The sequence below is a fragment of the Equus przewalskii genome, chromosome 18 (assembly GCF_037783145.1).
Source record: "Equus przewalskii isolate Varuska chromosome 18, EquPr2, whole genome shotgun sequence".
NCBI classification, from domain to species: domain Eukaryota; kingdom Metazoa; phylum Chordata; class Mammalia; order Perissodactyla; family Equidae; genus Equus; species Equus przewalskii.
In genome coordinates this window covers 15,459,833-15,482,466 of record NC_091848.1, presented here as the reverse complement: position 1 = coordinate 15,482,466, position 22,634 = coordinate 15,459,833, and the positions used below count along the sequence as shown (strand labels likewise).

Sequence of the window (22,634 nt, the reverse complement as noted above, 5' to 3'; positions counted from 1 at the left end):
TCGTGCGCTCCACTTCATCAGCCTGAGGTTCGCTGGTTTGGATCCAGGGCACAGACCTATGCACTGCTTGTTAAATCATGCCGTGGTGGGTGTCCCACATATAAAATAGAGGACGATGGGCACAGATGTTAGCTCAGGGCCAATCTTTCTCAGCAAAAAGAGGAGGATTGGTGGCGGATGTTGGCTCAGGGCTAATCTTCCTTAAAAAGAATTTTTCTTAATTTAAAAAAAATTAAATGAATTGGACAAATGTTGAAGGACTTTTACGACCTGGGAATCACCTACCTTTATCACAAAGAAGGGGACCCCTGTTTCTGGACATATACCATCAAACTGAGTTTTTAAATCTCACCAGCTTTTAGAGGGCTTACAAAACTGAAAAATATGACAGGATTCACACTACAGAAAGAAATCCTCAATGCTAAAATTAATAAGTGTTTAAATAAGTGTCTACATGATATATAGCATTCAAGTGATGCCATTATATATATGTGTAATGAAGAAGTTTCCGTCATGGGAAGGAAATAACTTTAGCAAACTCAAGATTATGAAAATTATAAAACGGCCTTTAATTATTTTCCTTTAGGTAAGCATAACATTAATGTAGTAAATGGTACAATTTTGTTTGTTTCATGTTTTTGTGGGGCCCACAAAAATAAGGAAGTGTTAAGATGCTGTCCCTTTGCTGCCCATGCCTCCAAATTCTCGGCACAGATATATCTTTATTACTTCCTTTCTCTCATTTTTAGCTCTAATAATAATAATATACAGCTTAATGTTCTCTGCATGTGCTGACCCTCACCTCCTCTGGGCCAGCTGACTCATATTCATTCTTTAAAATCCAGCTCAGGCATCATCTCTCCAAAGCAGTTTTTCTCACTGATGCCCTGACCTGCTCTAAGATAACAGAACAAATTTGGTGCCCCTAAATATCCTATGCCTATTTACATCTCTTCATTAGAATCCTTACCTCAGCTTAGGACCCCACATCATCTGAATTTTGCCTCCATCTCCAAATTCATCCCCTCCTACTCCACTCCTGATATGCTATGCTCCAGTGCCACAGGTCTGGCTTCTCTAGTCTAACCCATCACAGTCTAAGAACCTTAGTCGTTCCTGGTCTTTCCACCTAGAATGCTGTGTCTTTGCATCTTGGAATGGCTGGCTCCTCAGGTCTCAGCATGAATGGCCCCATCTTAGGGGTAATTTTCTGATCAACTAATCTAAAGTTTTTTGAGCTTCATTTCTGAGCATCATAATGTTTTATTTTCTTCAAAGTACTTACTACTCTCTGGTGAACATTTATTTGTTTGTTTATTCATTATGCACCTCTCTCTACCCGCATAGAGAATATAATCACTACGAACGAGAAACTTTGTCCTGATCCCTATTACAGGACCTGATACCTAGTAGGCGATAAGTAAATATTTGTTGAATAAATAAGAGAATTCATTTACCAGTATAATTTATAAGTTTACATGTCTTTTTCACAAATCGGTAAGCTTCTTGAGAGCAGAAAGACTACATCTCATTCCTCTTTGTATCCCCTGTAACTATCTTAGGGTAAATTAACCATTTAGTAATTGTTTTTCCAATGAACAAACCATCTTTAACACCCTCAGCAGAAACCCTTATTTTCAAAACACTGCAAGCTAACTTTTTAAGAAAAAATATTTAGATGGAACCTCAGAATGACTCTCTGAGAAGTCAGATACATAAAGTTTAAGTGTCGCCTTGAATGACTAAGGCATCGTGGCTGAACAGTGATGCTCATGACATGTTCGATTGCCTCCCTATGTTTACCAGCCCTCTTGCAGTTAGGTGTCAGCCATATGTCTTGCTCTGGCCAGTGCCATCGGTTACTCTGAGCTGAGGCAATGAAAAGGCTGTGTGCAATTCTGTGATCTTTCTCTGTATCAGGAAGTGAGGAGGACATGTACTGAGATGGCAGAGACACAAGGTCAAGATCAAGGTAGTCTGAGTTACAGAAATGTCACACAGAGGACAGTTGAACAAGAGAGCTATCTATATCTCTAGAAGAAGTTGAGCAAGAAAGTAACAGTTTTGTCATTTTAAGTCACTAATATTTTTGGTTTATTATTGCTGCAGCAGAACTTAGCCTATTCTGACTAAGAGAGAAACATCCTCCTTTTTAAAACACATGCACACGCGGAGTCAATACACAGACTACAAATTTTTGTTGTCAAAAAATACTACGTTTATACTCCAAACTTAAATTGCATGAATCTGTCAGCTTTTTGCATTAATATGTCTCAAGGGTGCAGGTATATAAGAAAACTAGTTGGTGAGCATCCAACTGAAGTGAGGAGAGGTAACCTTGCCTATTTCCATCAGGGCCTTGACTGATGGTACAGTGTTTTTTGCTCCACCACAAGACTTAACAAACTAAAATCATAGTTTAAGATTAGGTTATCTTAATTATCTAGAGAGGATATGCTATAGTAGAAAATTACTAATCTTTCAGCTGGGAGACCTCAAGCATTTTAGGATCTGACATAAATGATCAAAACGAGGAGTATGGTGATCTTAATTTTACCATTCCTTAGATCTAATCCTCTTAGTTCAGCTTCTCATTAGCGGAAAAGAGCATATCAAGCATCATGTAAATAAAGATCATGTTAAACAGAGATGAGCATCCAACTAATTTGGCTGGGAAGTTCTTGAACTTTGGAGAACAGGGTCTAAATATCAATTATTTTTGACTAACAAAAGGCCTTATATTTGGGGGTAAAGAAAATTTTAAAAAGCCCTTTAAATAACAGAATACATTTTCCTGATATTAGCTACTCCAAATATAATAAGGCTGAGCAAAGGACATAAAATCCACAATCATGTTGAAACAGAAAAAAATGGCACATTATTCTTCTGTTTTTCCCCACCATGAAATAGGACAAAAAGACCTTTTCAATTGTTTATTATGGTCTTGGCGTTAAAAAATAAATGATAAGACTTTAAATTTATTTTTAAAAGTAAATAAAAACTATACTGTCAATATTTTTAAAACATTCCTAAAGATGGTTTTTGCTAAAAACTTTTCTCAATTCTTTTCAGCAGAGTATCATAGTCTGAAATGTAACAAGGCATAATTTGAATTCTTATGAAGTGAATGAGAAGGAGAGATTTTTTAAAATAAAGATCTTAATTCCTCTATTCTTGCATTGTTCTGTGGCTGGCATGGTTTTCTGTACTCATGGGCGCCATTTGAGAAGGTCTAAGTGGCTATTTGGGCCCACTTTAAGGCTGCCAAATTGTCGGATGGAATTTATATATACTCACAAAGCTGAAAGAACCCATATAAAGTGTCTAGTCTACTTTAGAATAATATGGTGTTCAATGTTAGTCAATGAGAAGATATTTCTAGTTGCTTATATTAGATATATTGAAACTACTACCAATGGTCAATAAAACAAAAATACTCAAACTACAATATCAGTACATAATGTCACCAAATCATATTCCTGATGATAAGGAGCATTTTAACTTAGATCAGTAGTCTTCATAATGGTAAGTGCACACCCAGGGAAGTAACAATGTGATCCAAAGTATGGGAAAAACTAACAAAGTATACATTCATATTTACCTTTTACAAAAAAAAAGAAATCTAACTTTTCTAACATACAGAAGGACACTGAAGCTTCCCCTGGGTATGTAAATCAAACATGTCATTGAAGTGCACATGTCATATACGGTACACGAGGACTCCTAGGGGCAGAGGCCACACTGCCTAGCAGCCTGTTATGCACATGCTAATTTTGTTGTTTTAAGGCATACTGCGGATTACATGAGCCCAGCTAGGTTGATTTATCGTTTACGTCACCTAATTTTAATAAAACTAGCACTCACCAGGGGCAAATGGTCTGCAAATAAACCACTGACAGAAGATGTTACAATTACCAAAAAGCCACAAAAATGGTAAAGCTGACACTTTTTTTTTTTTTTTTGCTCTTAAGAGTGAGCTTGTAGCCAACTACATTCCAAGGTAGAAACCATGACAATTTAATTCTATGTGACAAGAATTCAGCTCCAGAATTATCAGAAGACTATTATACGGATGTAAATATACTCTGAACCACAGTGAACTGCTCCTTAAATGTGTACTTTGGTGTCTTTGTGAATCATCTTTTTCAGCTTTAATAGCCATTAAACATTAAACTGATCTTAGAACAGTCTTCCAAATCTGTGGATGATGAAATGTAAAACTAATACCTTAAAAAATAATGAAGCTTTTTAAAGCATATGGATTAAAAATAAAAGATGTATTTAAAAAACTGAGTAAGATAAAACATTATTTTAAAATGCTATTTCATCATTAAAATTTCTGTCTTCTATGTATTTTTATAATGTATAAAATATATCAGTATCATGGTATATACATATGTAATTTACAAATATACCCGTGAATTAAGGGTTCTTGCTCCAAAAGTTTCTCCGAACATAATTTAGAAAGTCAGAGCAGTCTGGAGCTGTGCTCCCCAACATGGCAGCCACTATCCACATAAGACTACTGAGCATTTAAAATGTGGTTTACGTCCTAGAGGAACTACATTTTTTTATTTGATTTAATTTTAGTTGATTTCAATTTTACAAATGAAGTGCCAAATACTGTTTTCTGTCAAACACAACTGTATTATTTTGTTAGCACTATATTCTACTTTAGCTGTTGGAAATATAGCATCTGCAGTGAGATGTTCTGTAAGTATAAAATGTACATCCATATTTCAATGTATAAAAACGCAAAATGTTTCATTAATAATTTCATTCTGATTCTATCTAGAAATGACAATATTTTGGTTGAACGAAATATTAAATTGAAAGAAATAAAAATTTTTAAATTAATTTTCCTTTTCTTTTCAACTTTCATTAATGTGGCTACTATAAAATTTAAAATTACATATGTGGATTGCATTATACTTCTATTGGACATCTGGTCCAGAAGTTGAAATTGGCGGATAGGGAGATTTATAAAAGGAAATTTAAGAGAATAGGTCCATAAATTTTGCAAGATTCAAGACTAGATAATAGATCAATTTTTTTTAACCTATGAAAATTATACATATACACACAACTTTAAAATAATGTGAAGTTATTTTTGACATTTACTGAGTTTAGTGCAACTAGGAATTTCTACTGACATCTACCGTATATCACTTGAATCAAACAGAAAAAGTTGTATAGAGTTAACTGACATGAAAATAAATTGTAATTACTCGATTTTAATTCCATTTCAGAAAAATAGCAGATTTTTCACCTCTATGTAAATATTGTACCAAAACCAAAGGATAAGAAAAAGAACAAAGGATAACATAGCAAGTTGATCTTTTTAAGAGAATAATAGAAAACAGCAAGTTTGGGTTCTTGATCATATGATACCATTTTTTAAAAGAAAGCTAGGTAAATTATCCTTTCCTCTTAAGTATAGCAGATAAACTTAGCCAGGCACAGAGAAGCTCTTTTTTACCCAAACCCACTAACACAGTCTTCCTATATGAATGGGTCAGCAAAGTAAAATAATCAGTAGTCTTCTCATACAGAACAAATATCCAGTTAGGAAATTCACCTATAGAACACACACATGGCATAGAAACCCATCTCTATACTTTGCTTTATTTTCAGTCTCCCCTGCCCCCACCTGTTCTGTTACTGGAAGATCCCTCTTTCTGGACTCCAGCAACAGGTAGAGAAAAGATAATCCATGGGGCAGATGATTGCAGGTGGATAGAGTAAACCAAAATCCACTGCATGAATAAGCTTAAATAACAGAGCTTTGATAGTTTCATTTTTTTTCTTTTTCTTTTTTTTATTTTTTTGAGGAAGATTAGCCCTGAGCTTACATCCGCCACCAATCCTCCACTTTTTGCTGAGGACGATTGGCCTTGAGCTCACATCCGTGCCTATCTTCCTCTACTTTATATGTGGGATGCCTGCCACAGCATGGCTTGACAAGCCATGTGTAGGTCCTCACCCAGCATCTGAACTGGGGAACCCTGGGCCGCCGAAGCAGAACGTGCGAACTTAACTACTGTACCACCAGGTGACCCTGGTAGTTTCACTTTCTAGGCATTTCACCATTGAATTCTATTTTGTAATTGTCCCTTGTATGTGTAATCCCACATAAGAAACTTCTTTTGAAAAAATTAGTGGCTAGAGTACCTTTGATTTCTCTGAAGAATTGTCATGTTTCACAGTCCTTCTGATATTAAGAAATAAATAAAACTTGGTAGAGTTTCCAGCTTAGAACCCAAATCATCAACTCTGGACATGTTTTGAGACTATGTTTTTTTGCCTTTTCCAGGTCTTCTGTTTTCTCCAGACCTGATTCATTATGTGTATCTGACCATATTTTATTGTATATACTCTCGAGCTGTCAAAAATACTTTCTAGAAAATAGAAGGGTAAAAATATGTAAGTTTATTAAATATGTAGTTAATTACCTTCCTCAATGTTGAGATTATACAAATTATGGTGAAATATTACCAAGGGAATACGTGGATAGTACTCATTTGAATGCAGAATAGCCTGGAATTAGCAAAAAGTTCTATATGCCTGCTGCCGTTCCTCTAAACATGTTCTTCTGGAAAATAAACCCAAATATGAACTATAAACTATAAACTGTCTGCTTTGGTAAGTGTTACAGATTGGTTCTAAAATAGAAGAGACAAACGCACTCTGAAAAAGAAATTTCTTATTGATTTTAAACAGATGAAATTGTGGTACAGTTCAAGGGGAAACTATGTAGTAAAGCAATCTTTTTATTTATGTTAAAAAGGAATAATGCCTAGTTCTTCAAGCTTATTTTCATACAAAGTATAAACATAAAAAAATACAAAAAACAACTTTAGCATAATTAAACAGAAGAATCATTACACTCGCTCTTCTGTCAGAAGAATTACCACTAATTATAATGATATTAACACAAGAATCCTTTTTGATAAGTTATTTCTGTTTGAATATGTTACATAGTCTCTCGGAGAACTGACTTTTCTAGCAAAGTGCTGCCTTTCAAAGCTCAAATGCAAGAAGCTAACAAATACCAGAACAGAAATTAATATTTCTCTTAAATATGTCTCTTCTTAGGGATCTGCGTCAGCTTTTTAGAAAGGTTTCTAAATGGTGACTTTATCAATATATAAATCAGTTGAGAAATACAGTTTGTCTCATATCTGGAAAACCTTTCAAAGAATAATAATCAAATCTGTAGTCCTAACTGTACTGTTAGAGAAAATGGGTAATCAATAGAGAATATGGTAATCAATAGTCAGTTTCAGATCTCTCACTCCAACTTTTGTCTGTTTGTGGCAGGAGTTGAGTGCCTGTAATTCAATTCAAGACAGGCGAAGTATCAAAAGGCAAAGTTAAATAAATTACAAAAATATTTCCTTTTTCCTCTTGTCTTTACAAAAGAACAACCTTAAGCTGAGCTCGAAAAACATATAGATTTCACATCCTGTTACATATTTAAAGTCAATAGTTACCCTTTCTGCAACATTGCAAATATTTTAATTCAAAAAGTGGTGTTTCAACACCATTTACATGTTTATCTAATGCTCATAAGCACCAATCTTTTTGCTCACCATATGTTAAGCAGAAAACAGAAAATGTAATTATTAAATGCATGGTAAATGAAGAAATTACTAATCAGTTTAAAATAAATTACAGCTTTCCTGCAATCCAGTTCCAACAGACAGGGCATTTCTGCAGAGGATCCAAGGGCTTTTCTTGCCACTGCTATTGGGGGCAAAGTATCACTACCATCAACAAGACCTCACCACATTTATGTGGGATTAGACATGAGGCCTGGCATGCACGTGGTTAGTACTTTACTATCCACATTCTCCACTACCGGCTACTCTTTCTACCTGCTCTGTATCCTAAGACATGCATACCCTGAGAGGAGGACAAAGTGAATTAATTTGCATGCTTATTAATGAATTTTGAATTACGTATGCAGAGCACTATGCTAGTCTTGAGAAAACTGGAACAGTAGATAAGATACAGTGTTTGTTTTCTAGTTTGGGTAGCAAGGCATCTACTGTCTGAAGCAGTTATACATGCAACAATAACAAGTGGAGTCGGCTTTATGCATGCCAAAGCGAAGGCTGGGCTGCCTAAACTCTGGAAGCAGAAGGAAGAGATGGATCAATCTGGCCTGGGTTAAGGTTGTAGAAAGTAGGGCAATATATTGCTGGGCTATGTAGATAGGGGAAGAGGAGTATATTTGGTGAGCAAGCAGTTGGAAATGATCCTGGTAGCCAGTGATGAGGCTAGCCGGCTTGATGGAAGGGACTTTCCAGAAGCTTATAGAAGATACAGTTTGCTAAGAAGTGGAGCAACATACTTCAGCAGGCCTGGAATGGCAGGAAAAGTCTGGAATGGATCCCAGAGTTGATGAGAAATATTTAGAAATGTAGAACACAGGGAAATTAAAGGAAGCTGGTATTCTCTTATATTTTTAAGGTATTTTTAAGGTAATTTGGTATGTAAGTTTGGGTGTGGAGGTTCAGGGGTCAGCTGGAAGACCTGGTAACCCATCATGAGTAGTTAGTAGCAATAGGAATAGAAAGAAGGAGATAGATTAAGATATTAAAAAAAAATTAAACTGTGCCAATTAAAAATAGAAAGACAAAGAATAAGGAGCAAGATCCAAATGTTTATGGAAAAAGTAGTTCAAGGAAGGACTTTAGGAAGAGAAAGAGGAAGATTACTACAAGGCACCCTGGCAGATGAAATTGCAGTATATTTTTAAGGCAAAGTAGTGAAAGTGGGTGGAATAGCAAGGATGGTGGCGCTAGGTTAAGAGAAGATGGAGGAGCACAGCCTTGGTTTCTTGTTGAGGAATGATCAGAGAGAGGAAAGGATAATTTGAAAGCAAGCCAAACTAACAGGCAAACTCCAAGCCCTCATTGTTTGTTTGGAACAAAGAGAAAAAACTGGGTGAAGAAGAGCTCTATCTCCATTAAAAAAAAAATCAGTAATGCGACTAACTTACTACATTGCATGGCTTTTCTCAGGAATATAGGACAGGTGAGGAAGAAAACCTTCAACTGTCTGTGAAAGGTCCTACGGTTACACTCTCACTCTAAAGAGCCAAGAGCTAAGGGCTGGTCACTCCCCTGGGATCCTCTCCCCGGGTTTTTGCATTTCACAAACCAGTTTTGCTCATGCAGTTCAAATAGAGAACTTTGCCTGGTTGTTTGTGGGTGGTCTGTTTATTTGTTTGGATTTTTGCATTTTTACCACAGCTGTTTGTTTAAATGACTTATTTTGCTTCTAATGATCTTACATCTTTTAAAATTATTTCAAAATATTTTATCTATCTTTTAGTGTTTAACTTTGTAAACACATGGGGAAAAACAAAAAAAAACCCGTAACTACACTAACATGAGAGGTACAAAGGGACCTTTCCCGAAACCCTCAGTGTATATTTCACCTCCACAAATATTCTTTTTCTTAAGACCCTGTTCTTTTAGGGAAATACAACTCATCAAAATTTGTGCTAATAGTTCTGTTTGTTTACTTAATGTCAATCTTCCTTACCTCACTGTGAGGTGCAGAGAGGAGGAATTAAGTCTGACTTTTTTCAGCATTGTGAGCACAGATCCCCAACTACCAGGAGCCAATAGTGGGCACCTATCAAATACTCGTGGAATATTGAATGTATCAATGAATGACTGAGTTAAGATGATGACTTCTGCTCTGAAAAGGAAATTAAATATCTTTTTATTTATGGTTTGGTTAGTTGCAGTCCTTTGAGTACCTGGAAATAGTTGTTCAATTCTGAACCCAGAGGGACACCTTGTCTAGGAATGAGGGAAATTCTTATTCTATGTTCTGAGGACTTATTCCAAATCACTGGCCTTAATGTCTCAAGGAAATCATAACCACATACTCCCAACTTCTTCCCAGAACTAATAAAAAATATTATCTCCTTTTTAGGACAACTAAGAGCTTAAATGCCATATTAATAACATAGAAAGACAAAGAAGGAGCATCATAATACAGTAAATTATTACAATCACTTATATTGGCCAGTATGTGGAATAATATTGGTTATATGGATTCACATTCCTTCAAATCAGGAATTCAAAAGAGCTTTCCAAAATGCTCACTTAATTCATTCCATTATCCAAAAAAAAGGAGGGAAAATGTCAAAATCTCAAAACGTTGCTCTTTGACAGACCCACACTCACCTGAATCAGCCAAGGCTCAGCTGCTCCCTCCATCCTCTATCAGCAGAACATCTACCTGGTTCACGGACTTTGCCAAGCATCTCACTTTAATGAGGCACAAGCCATCTTTTTTGTATCCGTAGCAGAATGTCAACTTTGATCAAGGTCTAGGCCAACTCAACACACTTGTTAAAATGCAAATCTAATCATGTCACTTATCTGCTCAATGTCCTATCATTGTTTCTCATTGTTCTTTGAAGTCCTAAATCTTTAATGAGATGCTGCATGGCCTGCTGCCTCTTTTCAACCTTACTTAACACTGCTCACCTCTTACTCTAAGCATTCCAGCTGGGTTTGCTCAGCTCCTCTAACATGCCAAGCTTCTCGCTTCCTCTGGCTTTCACCCAGACTTTCCTCTCTGCCTGCAATGCTTCTTGCTCCTCCACTCTATGACCACACTGGATCAACACCTATTGACTCTTCAGATCCACTTTAAATTCATTCAACAAATATTTTCTGAGCAAATACCATGTGCCAGGGACTATTTTAGGCTTTGGAGAGCAAGACAATAATAAAACAAACAGTCCAAATACAAATAGGAAATAATTGGGTCTGACCAATGTAATGCAGAGAATTTTAAAAAGTAGATGACTCGTGACATAGTTTCTCTTTTTGGATTGGATGAACATTGATGGTCTTCCTGAGAAGAAGACATTTAAACTAAGACCAGAGGAATAAGGAACTGACCCCACAAAGATCCAGAGCAGAGGGAACAGTAAGTATAAAACTGCTAAAATGGGAATGAGTTTAGTGTGTTTGAAGAACAAGAGATGGCTGGCACAGAGAAGAAGAGCATTTTGAGATGAGCTAAGAGATACAGATACAAGACGTACAGATACTAAGAGATACAGGTACAGATACCTATTCATGCAGGATTTTGTCAGACCGGGCAGGGAAGGAGTTTGCATTTTATTCAAAGTGAATATTGGAAAGCCACTGGAGGCTGATAAGCAGAAAAGAGAGGTGGAATAATTTATGTTTAAAAAAGATAATCCGATTTTGCTGTGTAGAGAATGGATTATAGATAGAGAGTAAAAGTGAAAGAGGAAAATAATAGAAGGAGTTCAGGAAGATTTGGCTTAGTTTGACAAAGGGGGAAATGGAAAGAAGGAGACAGATTCAGGATGTATGTTGGAACAATTAGCTAAGAGAAGCTGATGAATTAGATATTGAGCATAAAGGAGAGACAAATGAGGGAAATTCTATAGGATTTTTGCTTGATCATCCAGATGGATGGCAGTGCCGATGCCATCAGTACAGTGTTGTGTTGAAGAAGAGACTACACGGGTTAGAATCCTGGCCCCACCACTTAATTCTGTTTGACCCATAGGACTGTGAATAAGTCACTTAGCCTCTCCACCCATTTGTTCCTGCATTTATAAAATCAGGAAAATAACAACCCTATCTCACAGGGTTATTGTGGAAATTTAATAATGTAATTAATGTAAACTGGTTAAAACAGCTTTTGGAATATAAGATGTCCTCAATGAACATGGCTATTATTATTATTTCTATTGCTGCATTTATTATGCTAGCTAGATGTGGAAGACAATGAAACATGTAGACCTGAGAAAATCAACATATTTTAGCCATTAAGTTTGAGATATTCATTAGACATCTACATGGAGACGTCAGTCAGCAGAAGTATACAAGTATAAAATTTTGAGGGATAGTCAATCCTGAAGATAAAGTTTTAGAAATACCACAGAAGTGGTGTTTAGAGCCATGCATGAAGTTCCCTAGGGAGACATTGTAGAGCGAGAGAAGGGAAGGGAGCCCAAAATTCTGCTTAAGGGCATGTCAACATTTAGAGATCAGGGTAAGAGAGGAGGAGCCAGGAAAGGAGGCTGAGAAGGAGCAGAAGGTGAGGTAGGAGGAAAACCTGGGACGGGGCCAAGAAGCAAGCATGCTGAAAAAGGACTTGTTAACTGTGTCCTGTGCTATGGAGAGATCAAGGCAGATAAGGACAGAGAAGGGACCAATGGAATCAACAATCTGGAGGTCCTTCGGAATCTCGGTAAGGATTTTCTCAGTAGAGTGTAAAAAATAGAAACTTGAATGTCACCTCCTCTGGGAAACCTCTTCTGAGTGTCTAGAAAAGATCAGCTCCTTTCTCATTGCACTTGTCATTTCTCTAGCACTTATATAGATAATTGTAAAGAAAGTCAACTTTGCATGATATCATTATCTATGTAAAGGCTATCATTTGTGTAATTATTCATTTATTCTTTATCTCCCCTAATAGCTAGTGATCTACTTCATAACAAGGAACACGTCTATCTTGTTTTTCACAATACCCTCAATAACTAGCAGAATGCCTGATATCTAATATTGCTCAATTTATATTGAATGAATGAATGGCTGAATGAATAAATTAACGAATGACCCTATATGACTATACCTAAAAGACATTTAAAAAAAATTAGCTTCTTTTAACTAACACCCACACTAATTGACATGCTTACTTTCAGGTTATTTGTAAGTTTTTGGCATAACTAAATAATTGCTTTTATTGCAAGCCACCTTAAATCATTTTGGAGGGAGCAGGTAGAATAAAAATAATGAACAAATAGTCTACTTTGCACAGTATCATTATTTATCTAAAGTTTCTTTTTTCCAAAGGACAAACAACATCTCTACTCCAGGAGCTCATTTTAGCACTCAATGTAAAATTGATTACCATCCAGCCCTTATTAAAACACAGTTGATACAACTGATATTTGAGAGAAGAAATCTATGAACCAAGTTAACCGTCCATTGCTCTAAATTGGTTTTTAGCTCTATCCTATTATAAGTGAAATCACCAAGTATCTTCCTTGAATTGCATTTGGCTAGCTCTTTGCTGAAATGACACTATAGAAGTCGTGAGCATTTATTATTATGTCCTTGGCTTTTACAGGGGATTAATATAAATAATCATATACTGAGAATATTTATGCATCTTCTACTGACATGAAGACTCTCACACGATTCCTATATAGTTCAGCGTTCCAAACAAAACAACTCAAATGATAAATTTCTCTGTAGTACAGTGTGAGAAAAAACTTTACTCGTATATTTTTTCTGATTAATATGTATATTTCCTTTATCTGATAATAACAATTATGAAATTCAATCCATTATACCTTTTACTTAGCTTCTAGAAAATTTGGATATGCATTTATGTTCAATTCGAGTAAATATTCATAGCCTAAGTTTCTGTATATTTTCTCTACAGTATATGTATTCCTATTTAATATAATTTTAGCAGCCTATTTATCAGAATGCATTTGTCACAAATTATCTCCACTTTTTTGAAGTGGAAAGAGTATGAATAAATAAAAAGAAAATGAAACAATATCCTTTTCTCTTCCCTTCATTGAATCCCAGAGATAACCTACTCTTCACGGTCTCACTCAAATAACGCAATTCTGTGAAGACATTTTTGACTTTTCAAGGACAGACTGACTCCTCTCCTACCTCCCAAGAACATGTTTACATGATCCTATAAAATTTAATGTTTGATTTTATATTGCTGTCAAAGACAAGGTCACAATTTGAGTTTTTCGTTTGTTCGTTTTAGGATTTAGAGCCAGACAGAAACAAAAACAATGCAAAAGAATACCAAAAATAATAATGACAACATATCGCACCACTTCAGGAATTAATATACTTTTCTTTTTCAATCATGAGCATTAAACAGACTTCAGCAAACTTCCTTGCTGTTAGGCTGCTCAGATTCAAATATGACCTCAGTCACTGCTTCTATATTGGTCCATCTGATAGTCTATGCTCCCTTCTTTGTTGTTCTGATTTTTCTTTTTATATAAAAAATCAATTAACAAACACATATTATTATAAGATATGAAGTAGACTACCAATTATCATTCTCTACTGAGTTTACTTCTCCCCTCAATTAGATTGAAAACTCTCTAAAGATAAGGACTATACTGTTCTTACTTTTTATTGCTCATAGAAGATGCATATTGCTGGAAACAAGTGTTACATATTTGATGACTGACCACAGCAAAGTTGTATTTATTTCTGTCATTTGCCTGAGAATACATGAAGCATGATTATTGCATAGACAATATAGTTATAAGAATCAACAAATGTCATTAACCATTTCCAATAGAACAAAAATGAATTAAGGTGTGAATTAAAATTGATATGCAGTAAAGTTAACAAAAGCTTGTTTTAAATGCTTTAGTCCTTGTTAGTGACCTCAAGTCGTTCTGACTCCTAGAGACTCCTGTACAGCAGAGTGGAACCAGCCTGGTCTTGCTGTGCCGTCCTCTCACCTGCCCCTCTGTATTGGACAATGATCTGCTGCTGTTCATAGGATTTTCATGGTCAGATTTAACCCTACATGGCATTATAAAGTAAGCTAAACGTCATTCTTCAAATACAGTAGATGGGCTAGCACTTTGAATTATTGTTTTCATAGATGGGTAGTGTAGACATTGAATTACTAAGTAAAACATTTAATTAGACTTCTCAAAAGTTGCCAGATTTTCAGATAGATATCAGTACTTTTGAAATATCTAAAACAAATTTTTTCTAAAATAAGTCACATGGGCCAGAATTATGAACACATAATTACCTCCAAAATATCTATATCAAGGTAAAACTAACATTACATTTCCATGAGATAAAAATCTTATGTTTGCCTAAATTAACAGTGGTATATAACTTTTCTTTTTTTCTCCAAAAATAACTTATAAATTTATTCTAAATTTAGAGAGGTATTTGAAACACAATTTTAACACTAAATGAGTTAATGTATTTTTCTCATTTTTGAGAATTGAAAATATATCATTTGGGTAGTTTCTATTTTCAAAAATGTTTATTATACAATATCCAGTCCTAATAGTGAATAATTATTTAATATTCCCTTCAAATACTTGTTCTTAAGTATATATGTTTATCCTATTTACAATAACATTTAATATTATTTTCCTCTTTAAGAACACATAATCAAAACATTTCTCCCTAAGTTTCCAATATGACAATTTTTATTAACTATATACCAGAATATTTAAAAATAACTGTATTAACAATTATTTAAAACAGATTTTAAAGGACTATGTAACAATGTATTAAATAAATGAGGACGAAGAGTTAAAATAGGCTGAAGACAAAGACCGTATATAACCAAAAGTGAAAGAAAATCTAAACATTCACTGGAAGTGTGAGATGGAATGAGATGAAGTTACGGAGAGCTCTAAGATGAAACTGGGCAAGTGAGGTCAGCAGGCAGATTCCTGTATCCTCTTGCTTTTTTTTTCAACCTTTTTAGCAGTTTTTCTTATCGCCACCAATAGCATCTCAAATAAAATAATAGTGATAGTCTAGTCTATGTTACTACTCCAAAGGAAACCGCAGAAGAGCTTTAGTTGAGCAACTCCAAGCTATTCCTAGGTTCTTCAGAGCAATGCTATCATAGGAGGCATTTGTTTCTTCTATGCTACTTCTACTTTGTAAGGAACAAAATGTATTTTTTTAACATGAAATGCTTTAAACTGGAACCTGGCCTGCTAGATAGCTATAAGACTTTTATAACTGAAACATTATCACATTTTTACTTACTGTTAAAACAAACAAAAAAACTTGCCAAATTTCTCCTGTGGGATGGCAAATTCAAATCAACACTAATTACATTACCTGTTTCAGACATCCTGATTTTTTGCGTCAATCATCTGAGAGCAATAGTCTTATAATTAGCCAATCTGTACTGGACTCCAAAGTTCATTTTGTTCACACCAAAACATCCAAGTCAAAACACAGCTCATGATTTCCTCTGATGTGGGATCAAATTTTATTTTCTGCTTAATTTCCAACACTCTCCCAAGTGCAAACTAAACAGGAAAATTTTGGATCCCACATCCAAGAAACCTTGGCCTACCTTGTTATGACCAGTCAAATTATTAACAACAACAGAAACCCTACAGTCTTTATTGTTGTAATTTTCTTGTCAGACAAGCCATTGATCTCATTGTCATATGCCACACACGCAAAGTGTGCCGAAACAAATGTTCTAATAATTTCATTTTTTCATGAATTAACTCATTTAAATACATTTTAACAAGGACAAACACATATTTCAGGAAGAAACTGACCAAAATATATCTAGAACTAATATTCCAAATGCACCTAAAAATATTTCGCTAACAGAGTTTTATACGTCATCGTGTTGAGAGGAGGTCTATAAAGGACAGCTGATCCTTAGTGCTAATTATTAGCGTATGGTGCATTTAAGAGAAACAAAGGAGCCAACTAAAGGTTAAATCTTACGTTGCAATAGAGCCAGAACAAAAACTTAAAACTGGGAAAATCATCCCTCATCAAAACCAACACTGCCTGCCTTTATACAGACCAAAGAAGTGATTGAGTTCTTCATTTTTCAGCTGGTTAATCTGTTGTCCCGCAATCCAATCATTCAGAGTGTGGCATTAAAAGGCAGGATATGGGCATGAATAAAGGGTTCAAACTGGATCAAATTCAGGTCCCCATCACTTCTGAATGCATAAGAAAATTGGGCAGAGCTTATATAAACATTATGGCACAGTTCATTTTATGCAATCTTACTTTATGTGAGTACAAACAATAACAGAACAGGGCATCACAAGGTGTGACCAAAAGATTTTTAAAAAATAAAGTAAGTATATATAACTAAGTGGATGTTCAAGTCCTTAAGAACACTGTTACCACAATTTGGCATTTAATTTTAAATTTTTAATCGGCAAACAGGTCACTGCATCAGGATTTCCAACTTGAGAAATTCAGAAAAATATGAGAATAATAATCAATAAAAACAACTGAGCTATAAAATATACTATAATTAAAATTAAATGCATTAAAGCAATTGAAGATGCTCACATTAAAATCTTGCAAAAGAAACAAATGACAACACTAAGATATTTAAGAAGATTAAGAAGATTATTATGAACATCTCTTTATACATCTTCTAATATACAGAGTTTTCATTGGTGGGAAAACACTCATCCCTGCCCACTGAAATTATAATTACATCTGAAGCAATGCATGATTAGAATCTATGGGTGAAGTAATGTGGGAAGAATGCTACAGAAATATTTTATACCTACATCGATATAATGTATCCATTATATCATCTACCATACTCCAAATTCAGAATAGCAAACTAGAAAAAAGTTAAGATTCACTTTGCATTGATAAAATATACCCTCCCCAAAATATACATTGATTGACAAAAACTATTTTTTTTTTACATTTTGAGATTGGCATAAATATAGGATTATGATTACATAGTAGGAGTTAGAATAATAACTAACACTGAAGAGGACAAAAACTGATCCTCAATGGCTAAAATATATGATAGTAACAATTAATATAAAAGAGAATATAATTCAAATTCCTTTTTAAAAATATTTCAGAGTAAAGAATGAGTGAGGTGTCTCTTTGTGCCCAAATCGCATTATAAGTTATACTTCTTTAACTGTATAGTATGGAATAAGACTTTGAGAACAATTAACATGAAAAAATCTTTTGTGATGAATTGTACTCCTTTAGCAAATACTGTTAACTAAAATACCATGTGTAAAGGTATTTTATTACATGATATAGTAATTTTACTCCTCAAATTGTGATAATACTATAGAAAATAAATTTCTACAAGAAGAATAGTAGCAATAAGAAGCATAAATAGTATAATAAGCAGCAACAAGAAGAATAGATTTTGTTTTACATGTGTATACATTATTAAACTGAACCTTTTGTCACTTTATGAAATCAATGCATATTTTCCAAATCAAAATACATTTAGACAAAATATCTCTAATTATATTTGACCAATTTTAAAAAACCCAAACCCGCACCACAATGACAAACAATCATTCCCCAGAGCCAGTCCATACACAGATTCTAGAAGACAGTATAAACTTGTTTCTAAGCTCCCGGCAAACCTCAGGCAATTTTATAGCATTGTAAAAAAGAAAAGTAGAAGAAAGAAGAATTTGTCCAGAGACTAATTCTTCTTAAGAAAGGCCCAGCCATTGCTGCCTTTCACAGTTCTATAAAGCCAAGCTTCAAAGAGCATTCCTCAACAATGTGCATAATTTTGTTTCCTTTTACTTTTAAATCTTAAAACCAACCCTAGCTGTCTTCTGTCAAGTAATTTATGAACATTTATAGAATTTATTGAAAACATCAAAAATTTTGATTCAAAGTCAGCAAGCATAGAACAATGGGTGAAACAAAGCAAAGCAAAACAAAACAAATCAAAACAAAACTACCACATACTTCATGAATTAACGGTGGAAAAAGAAAAGAGACTTCTTACCAAGCACCCCGAGTCGGTAGTTGACTGTGATGACGATCACATTGCCATAACTTGCCAAGACACTCCCATCATATAAATTTCCAGTACCTTCCATATAGGAGCCACCATGGATATACACCATCACTGGTTTGGGACCCCCACTGTCCCGAATATCTGAAAAAAAAAATGGTTGGCAATTGTTCTTATCCTCAAAAACCATACAGAATGAAGCAAAGAATACATTTTCCATTTTAAGGACAGAAGGGCATGATTTTAATATGCTTCTGTAAATTGCTGTTTTTGTTAAAGTGTTTCTTAAGCAACTCATAATAAGAGCTATTGCGGAAAACAGCAATAGATAGCCATTGTTTCCTATCTAAAATTTTGTTAAAAATTATAAACTGAATTGCAAAACTTGGACAAACTGAAATTAGGTGTAAATTTTAGTGCTTTTTGATTGATTGCTGACATGACAGGGGAACCAAAAGAAATAATAGAATGATACTTATTCTTAGGGCTACTTTTTAAAAATGTCATAAATGTTATATGGAATTTATGAACCACAAACTAAGGACAATGGTATCATTGCTATTCTGAATAGCAGTTTTTCCATTTCTTATTTACTATGAAGATCTCTATTGAATGCATCATAATTACATTGAATCATTTATGCTCCAATTTGTGAACATAATTACAGCCTTGCATTATAGAAATTGTAAGAAGTTTCATTTCACTACTGACATACTAACTGTCAGAAGAATGTTTAGGCAGTAAAGTCCTATATACCTACAATTCTGTTGTTGCATTTAGGGGATTGTCATTAAAATAATATTTTTTAGTTAAGTCCAGGTCATCTGCCCATTCCACCTACCCTTACCCTTTGGAAGAAGAAAGCACAATAAATTACATTTTTCATCTCTTTGTGTAACTATTGTACTCTTTTTTAGCCCCACTTTGGCTCTATGTTTTTGTCCCGTAGACATGAGACAGGAAACAGTTAAGTCTAAGTATAAAATGCCAAAGTTCAAGGTGAAGTTGAAGTGATTTCTACAGCTCTGAATTTTAATCAAATGTATTTCCTTTTCTAAGATACTTTCCCCCAATTATGTAGTTTCTTTCTTTATGTTTTAATCTTTAATTTTACTGTGACTTGTATTGTGGCAAAACATATGGCCTCTCCCGGATAACGTTCCTTGTGCGCTTGAAAAGAATGTCTCTTCTACTGTTTGAGAATGAATCACTTTTATATGTCTGTTAAGTCTCGTAGTTTTATAGTAGGTCCCCTATTTCCTTATTGATCTACTGTATGGTTATCCTATTCATTGTTGAAAGTGGAAATTAAGTCTCCAGCTATTATTGTAGAAATTCCCATTTTCCCCTTCAATTCTGTCAACTTTTACTTCGTATGTTTTGTGGTTCTGTTAGGTGTGGATATGTTTATAATTATCATATCTTTTTGATGGATTGACACTTTTATAAATATATAATATCCTTCTTTATCTCTTGTGACATAATTTTTTTACTTTAAATTTATTTTGACTGGTATTTGTATAGCCATTTCAGCTCAGTTTGGGTTATTACTTGCATAAAATATCATTTTATGCCCTTTCACTTTCAAACTATTTGTTTCTTTGGATCAAAAGTGAGTTTATTTTAAAGAGCACATAGTTAAATTATGTCCAATTATGTAGCGTTCAACAAGGATCTAGAAATAGTATATAAGGGGAACATAAGACAATAGAAAAAACTGCTAAACTGTATATTGGAAAACATGGTTTTAACTATTATATAGATTGAAATATTATATATGTATATATATGATTATGAATATATACATACATAAAACATTACTATTATATTATAGTCCATGATCTCTGCTATCCACAATTGAAATAAAATTACATCAAATATATTATCTCTTTTTAATGCCAATATTAAAATTGTCATTTAAACGTATGGCTTTGTTCCTTTGCTTTTGACATTTTTTATCAAAGAAATCTCCTACACCTTTACGACTGAGGTTTCAGCTTTCAGAATGGACTAATAATGGTACCAACTCACTGAAAAAACTGATGATTATTTAGAGGCTGCTTTACACTTCCTGTAAAAAGGATGACTAATATAAGAGCCTCAGGTTTTCTATTGTAATAATAAAGTGATTTCTTTAAATGAAAAATCATTTTAAGATCAGGAATTGCAGCTCAAATTGTTTGTTCAGATTTCCAAGTTGGGGAAACAGCTCCTTGCAGAATTTAGAGACTTTTTTAAAAGACTATTTTACATTTTACTTAATAGCAGTGTCTACGTTTACCATAATTCCCCTCCCCCGCAAGGGTGTACTTAAGAAGAGTGTCTTGTTTCTAAGTGGTGAGAAGAGGATACTTTGATGTAAAAACCATCCAGTAGACACAGCTACATTTAGAAGGAAAACCTAGATTTATTTTCTCCTTAAATCCTTGGGAGGGAAAATGGTATTTGCTCATTTGTAAAGATTTGAGGGCTCGTGGAGATGTTAGGCTTACACAGAGAAAACAATCCTTTAAAACTGTTAAACTCTCCTTAAATGCCTGTTTGCTGCGTACAGCTTTGGCTTATTTTCTAGTATAGCTGGCACTGAAGAAGCAATAATAAATTATTAAACTGAAATCATTAACTGACTGCTCACAGCAGACACTGTACTCTGCTAATTGTACGCTTGGAGGTAGCACAGAGGGAGACTGTCTCAGAATTCTTCTTTAATTAAAATTACATAGAATTACGAAGCACCAACTGTGAACAGTAATGAAATCTTAGAACCATTCTGTTCACCTGGAAAACAATAACAGGCACGCATTGAGAAGACCTGCCACACTTTGTACATAATAACAAAATGAAGTGGACATTGCCAGGAAACACCAAAAACATAACAATAGATTCTAGGAGCTATTTTGAGTGGTACCTCTCTATTTTTCTTTGAACATTAGACTTGAAAGGATTGCTGATACTTTGGGCTGATTCTAATTTCCAATTTGTCTTTTCAAACTTCTCAAAGGTTTCAGTATTGCCTAAGAATTTAATATATGGAGTTCTTTTCCAGAAAGTTCTGTAACATTCTAAGGCTGTGTTCGGAACAATATTTCTTTTTGCTTAAAGTAACCCTGAAGTTAATGCCATTTGGGGTATCAACTACCAAAATAGGTAAAATTCTTGTACAAAATAACTCACTATTGCTAATGAAGTTTGGGAAAATGTCATATTTCTATTGCAGAATGATTGGAACTTTTAATAGCGTTTTATCAGAGTGGTCCATCTTAGAATTTATTTTTGATAGTGTTTTATCAGAAAGGTCTATCTTAGACTTTACTTTTCTTCACAGTCTACAGATCTTTTTGATGTAAATATAAAAAGTACACAGTTTAACTATAGTAACAATATAACAAATATAAATAGCTTAAATTATATTATATATACTCCGATTTTAAAAAGAATCAGAATCTTTATAAATGAACTGATATATCGGATAGCTTACTATTGAATACTATCTGCTAATGCCATCATTTTAATAATAAGACTTTGGAGAGCCATTCTGTCTTTAGTGCAAATATATTAGATGTGCTTTCGTAATCTCTAATGAATTTATTAGAGCAAAGTCATCCCTCTAAACCTTGTCTCATATTTTTCCCTGTAAATAAGGTAGATTTCACCTAAGATTTCTGGTTTTGCCTAAACAGCTGCTACTGACTTTACTAAGATCAAAGGAACACTCTCAGATACTGAAACACCAGTTCAGGCCCAATAAAACTATAAGTGTTCATAAAGCACGTTTATATTTTCTGTTATTTGCAATTTTTTAAAGCTTTGCTAAGTTCCTAGGTCTCTGAAAAGAGTGGGAGGGTTAGGGGGAAATACTACATTGGTTATTTTTTCCTAAATTTTCTACGGTAAGAAAGTATTTAAGTTTCTCAAGTTAAAAAATAATAAGCTTGGAATCTGAGTAGACATCTTGATTTTAAATTTTAGTAACTATTTTATCTTTCTGATAAACCAAAATTTTAAGCCAATGTAGCAAATGTCAATAGATCTAGGGCAGTTAGTGGGGATTTATTAGTGCCTGACAATCAAGGTTTGGA

General features: G+C 34.2%; 1 protein-coding gene across 15 annotated transcripts in view; it reads right to left on the bottom strand.

The window, feature by feature from the left end:
• NLGN1 (neuroligin 1) overlaps positions 1 to 22,634 on the bottom strand; it is an 829,283-nt gene that overhangs the window by 433,823 nt on the left and 372,826 nt on the right. For all 15 annotated transcript variants that reach the window (XM_070582358.1, XM_070582369.1, XM_070582365.1 and 12 more), the window contains one exon: positions 18,547 to 18,699. In XM_070582358.1, the coding sequence (XP_070438459.1) occupies positions 18,547 to 18,699 (153 nt within the window). The remainder of the gene's footprint in view (positions 1 to 18,546; positions 18,700 to 22,634) is intronic.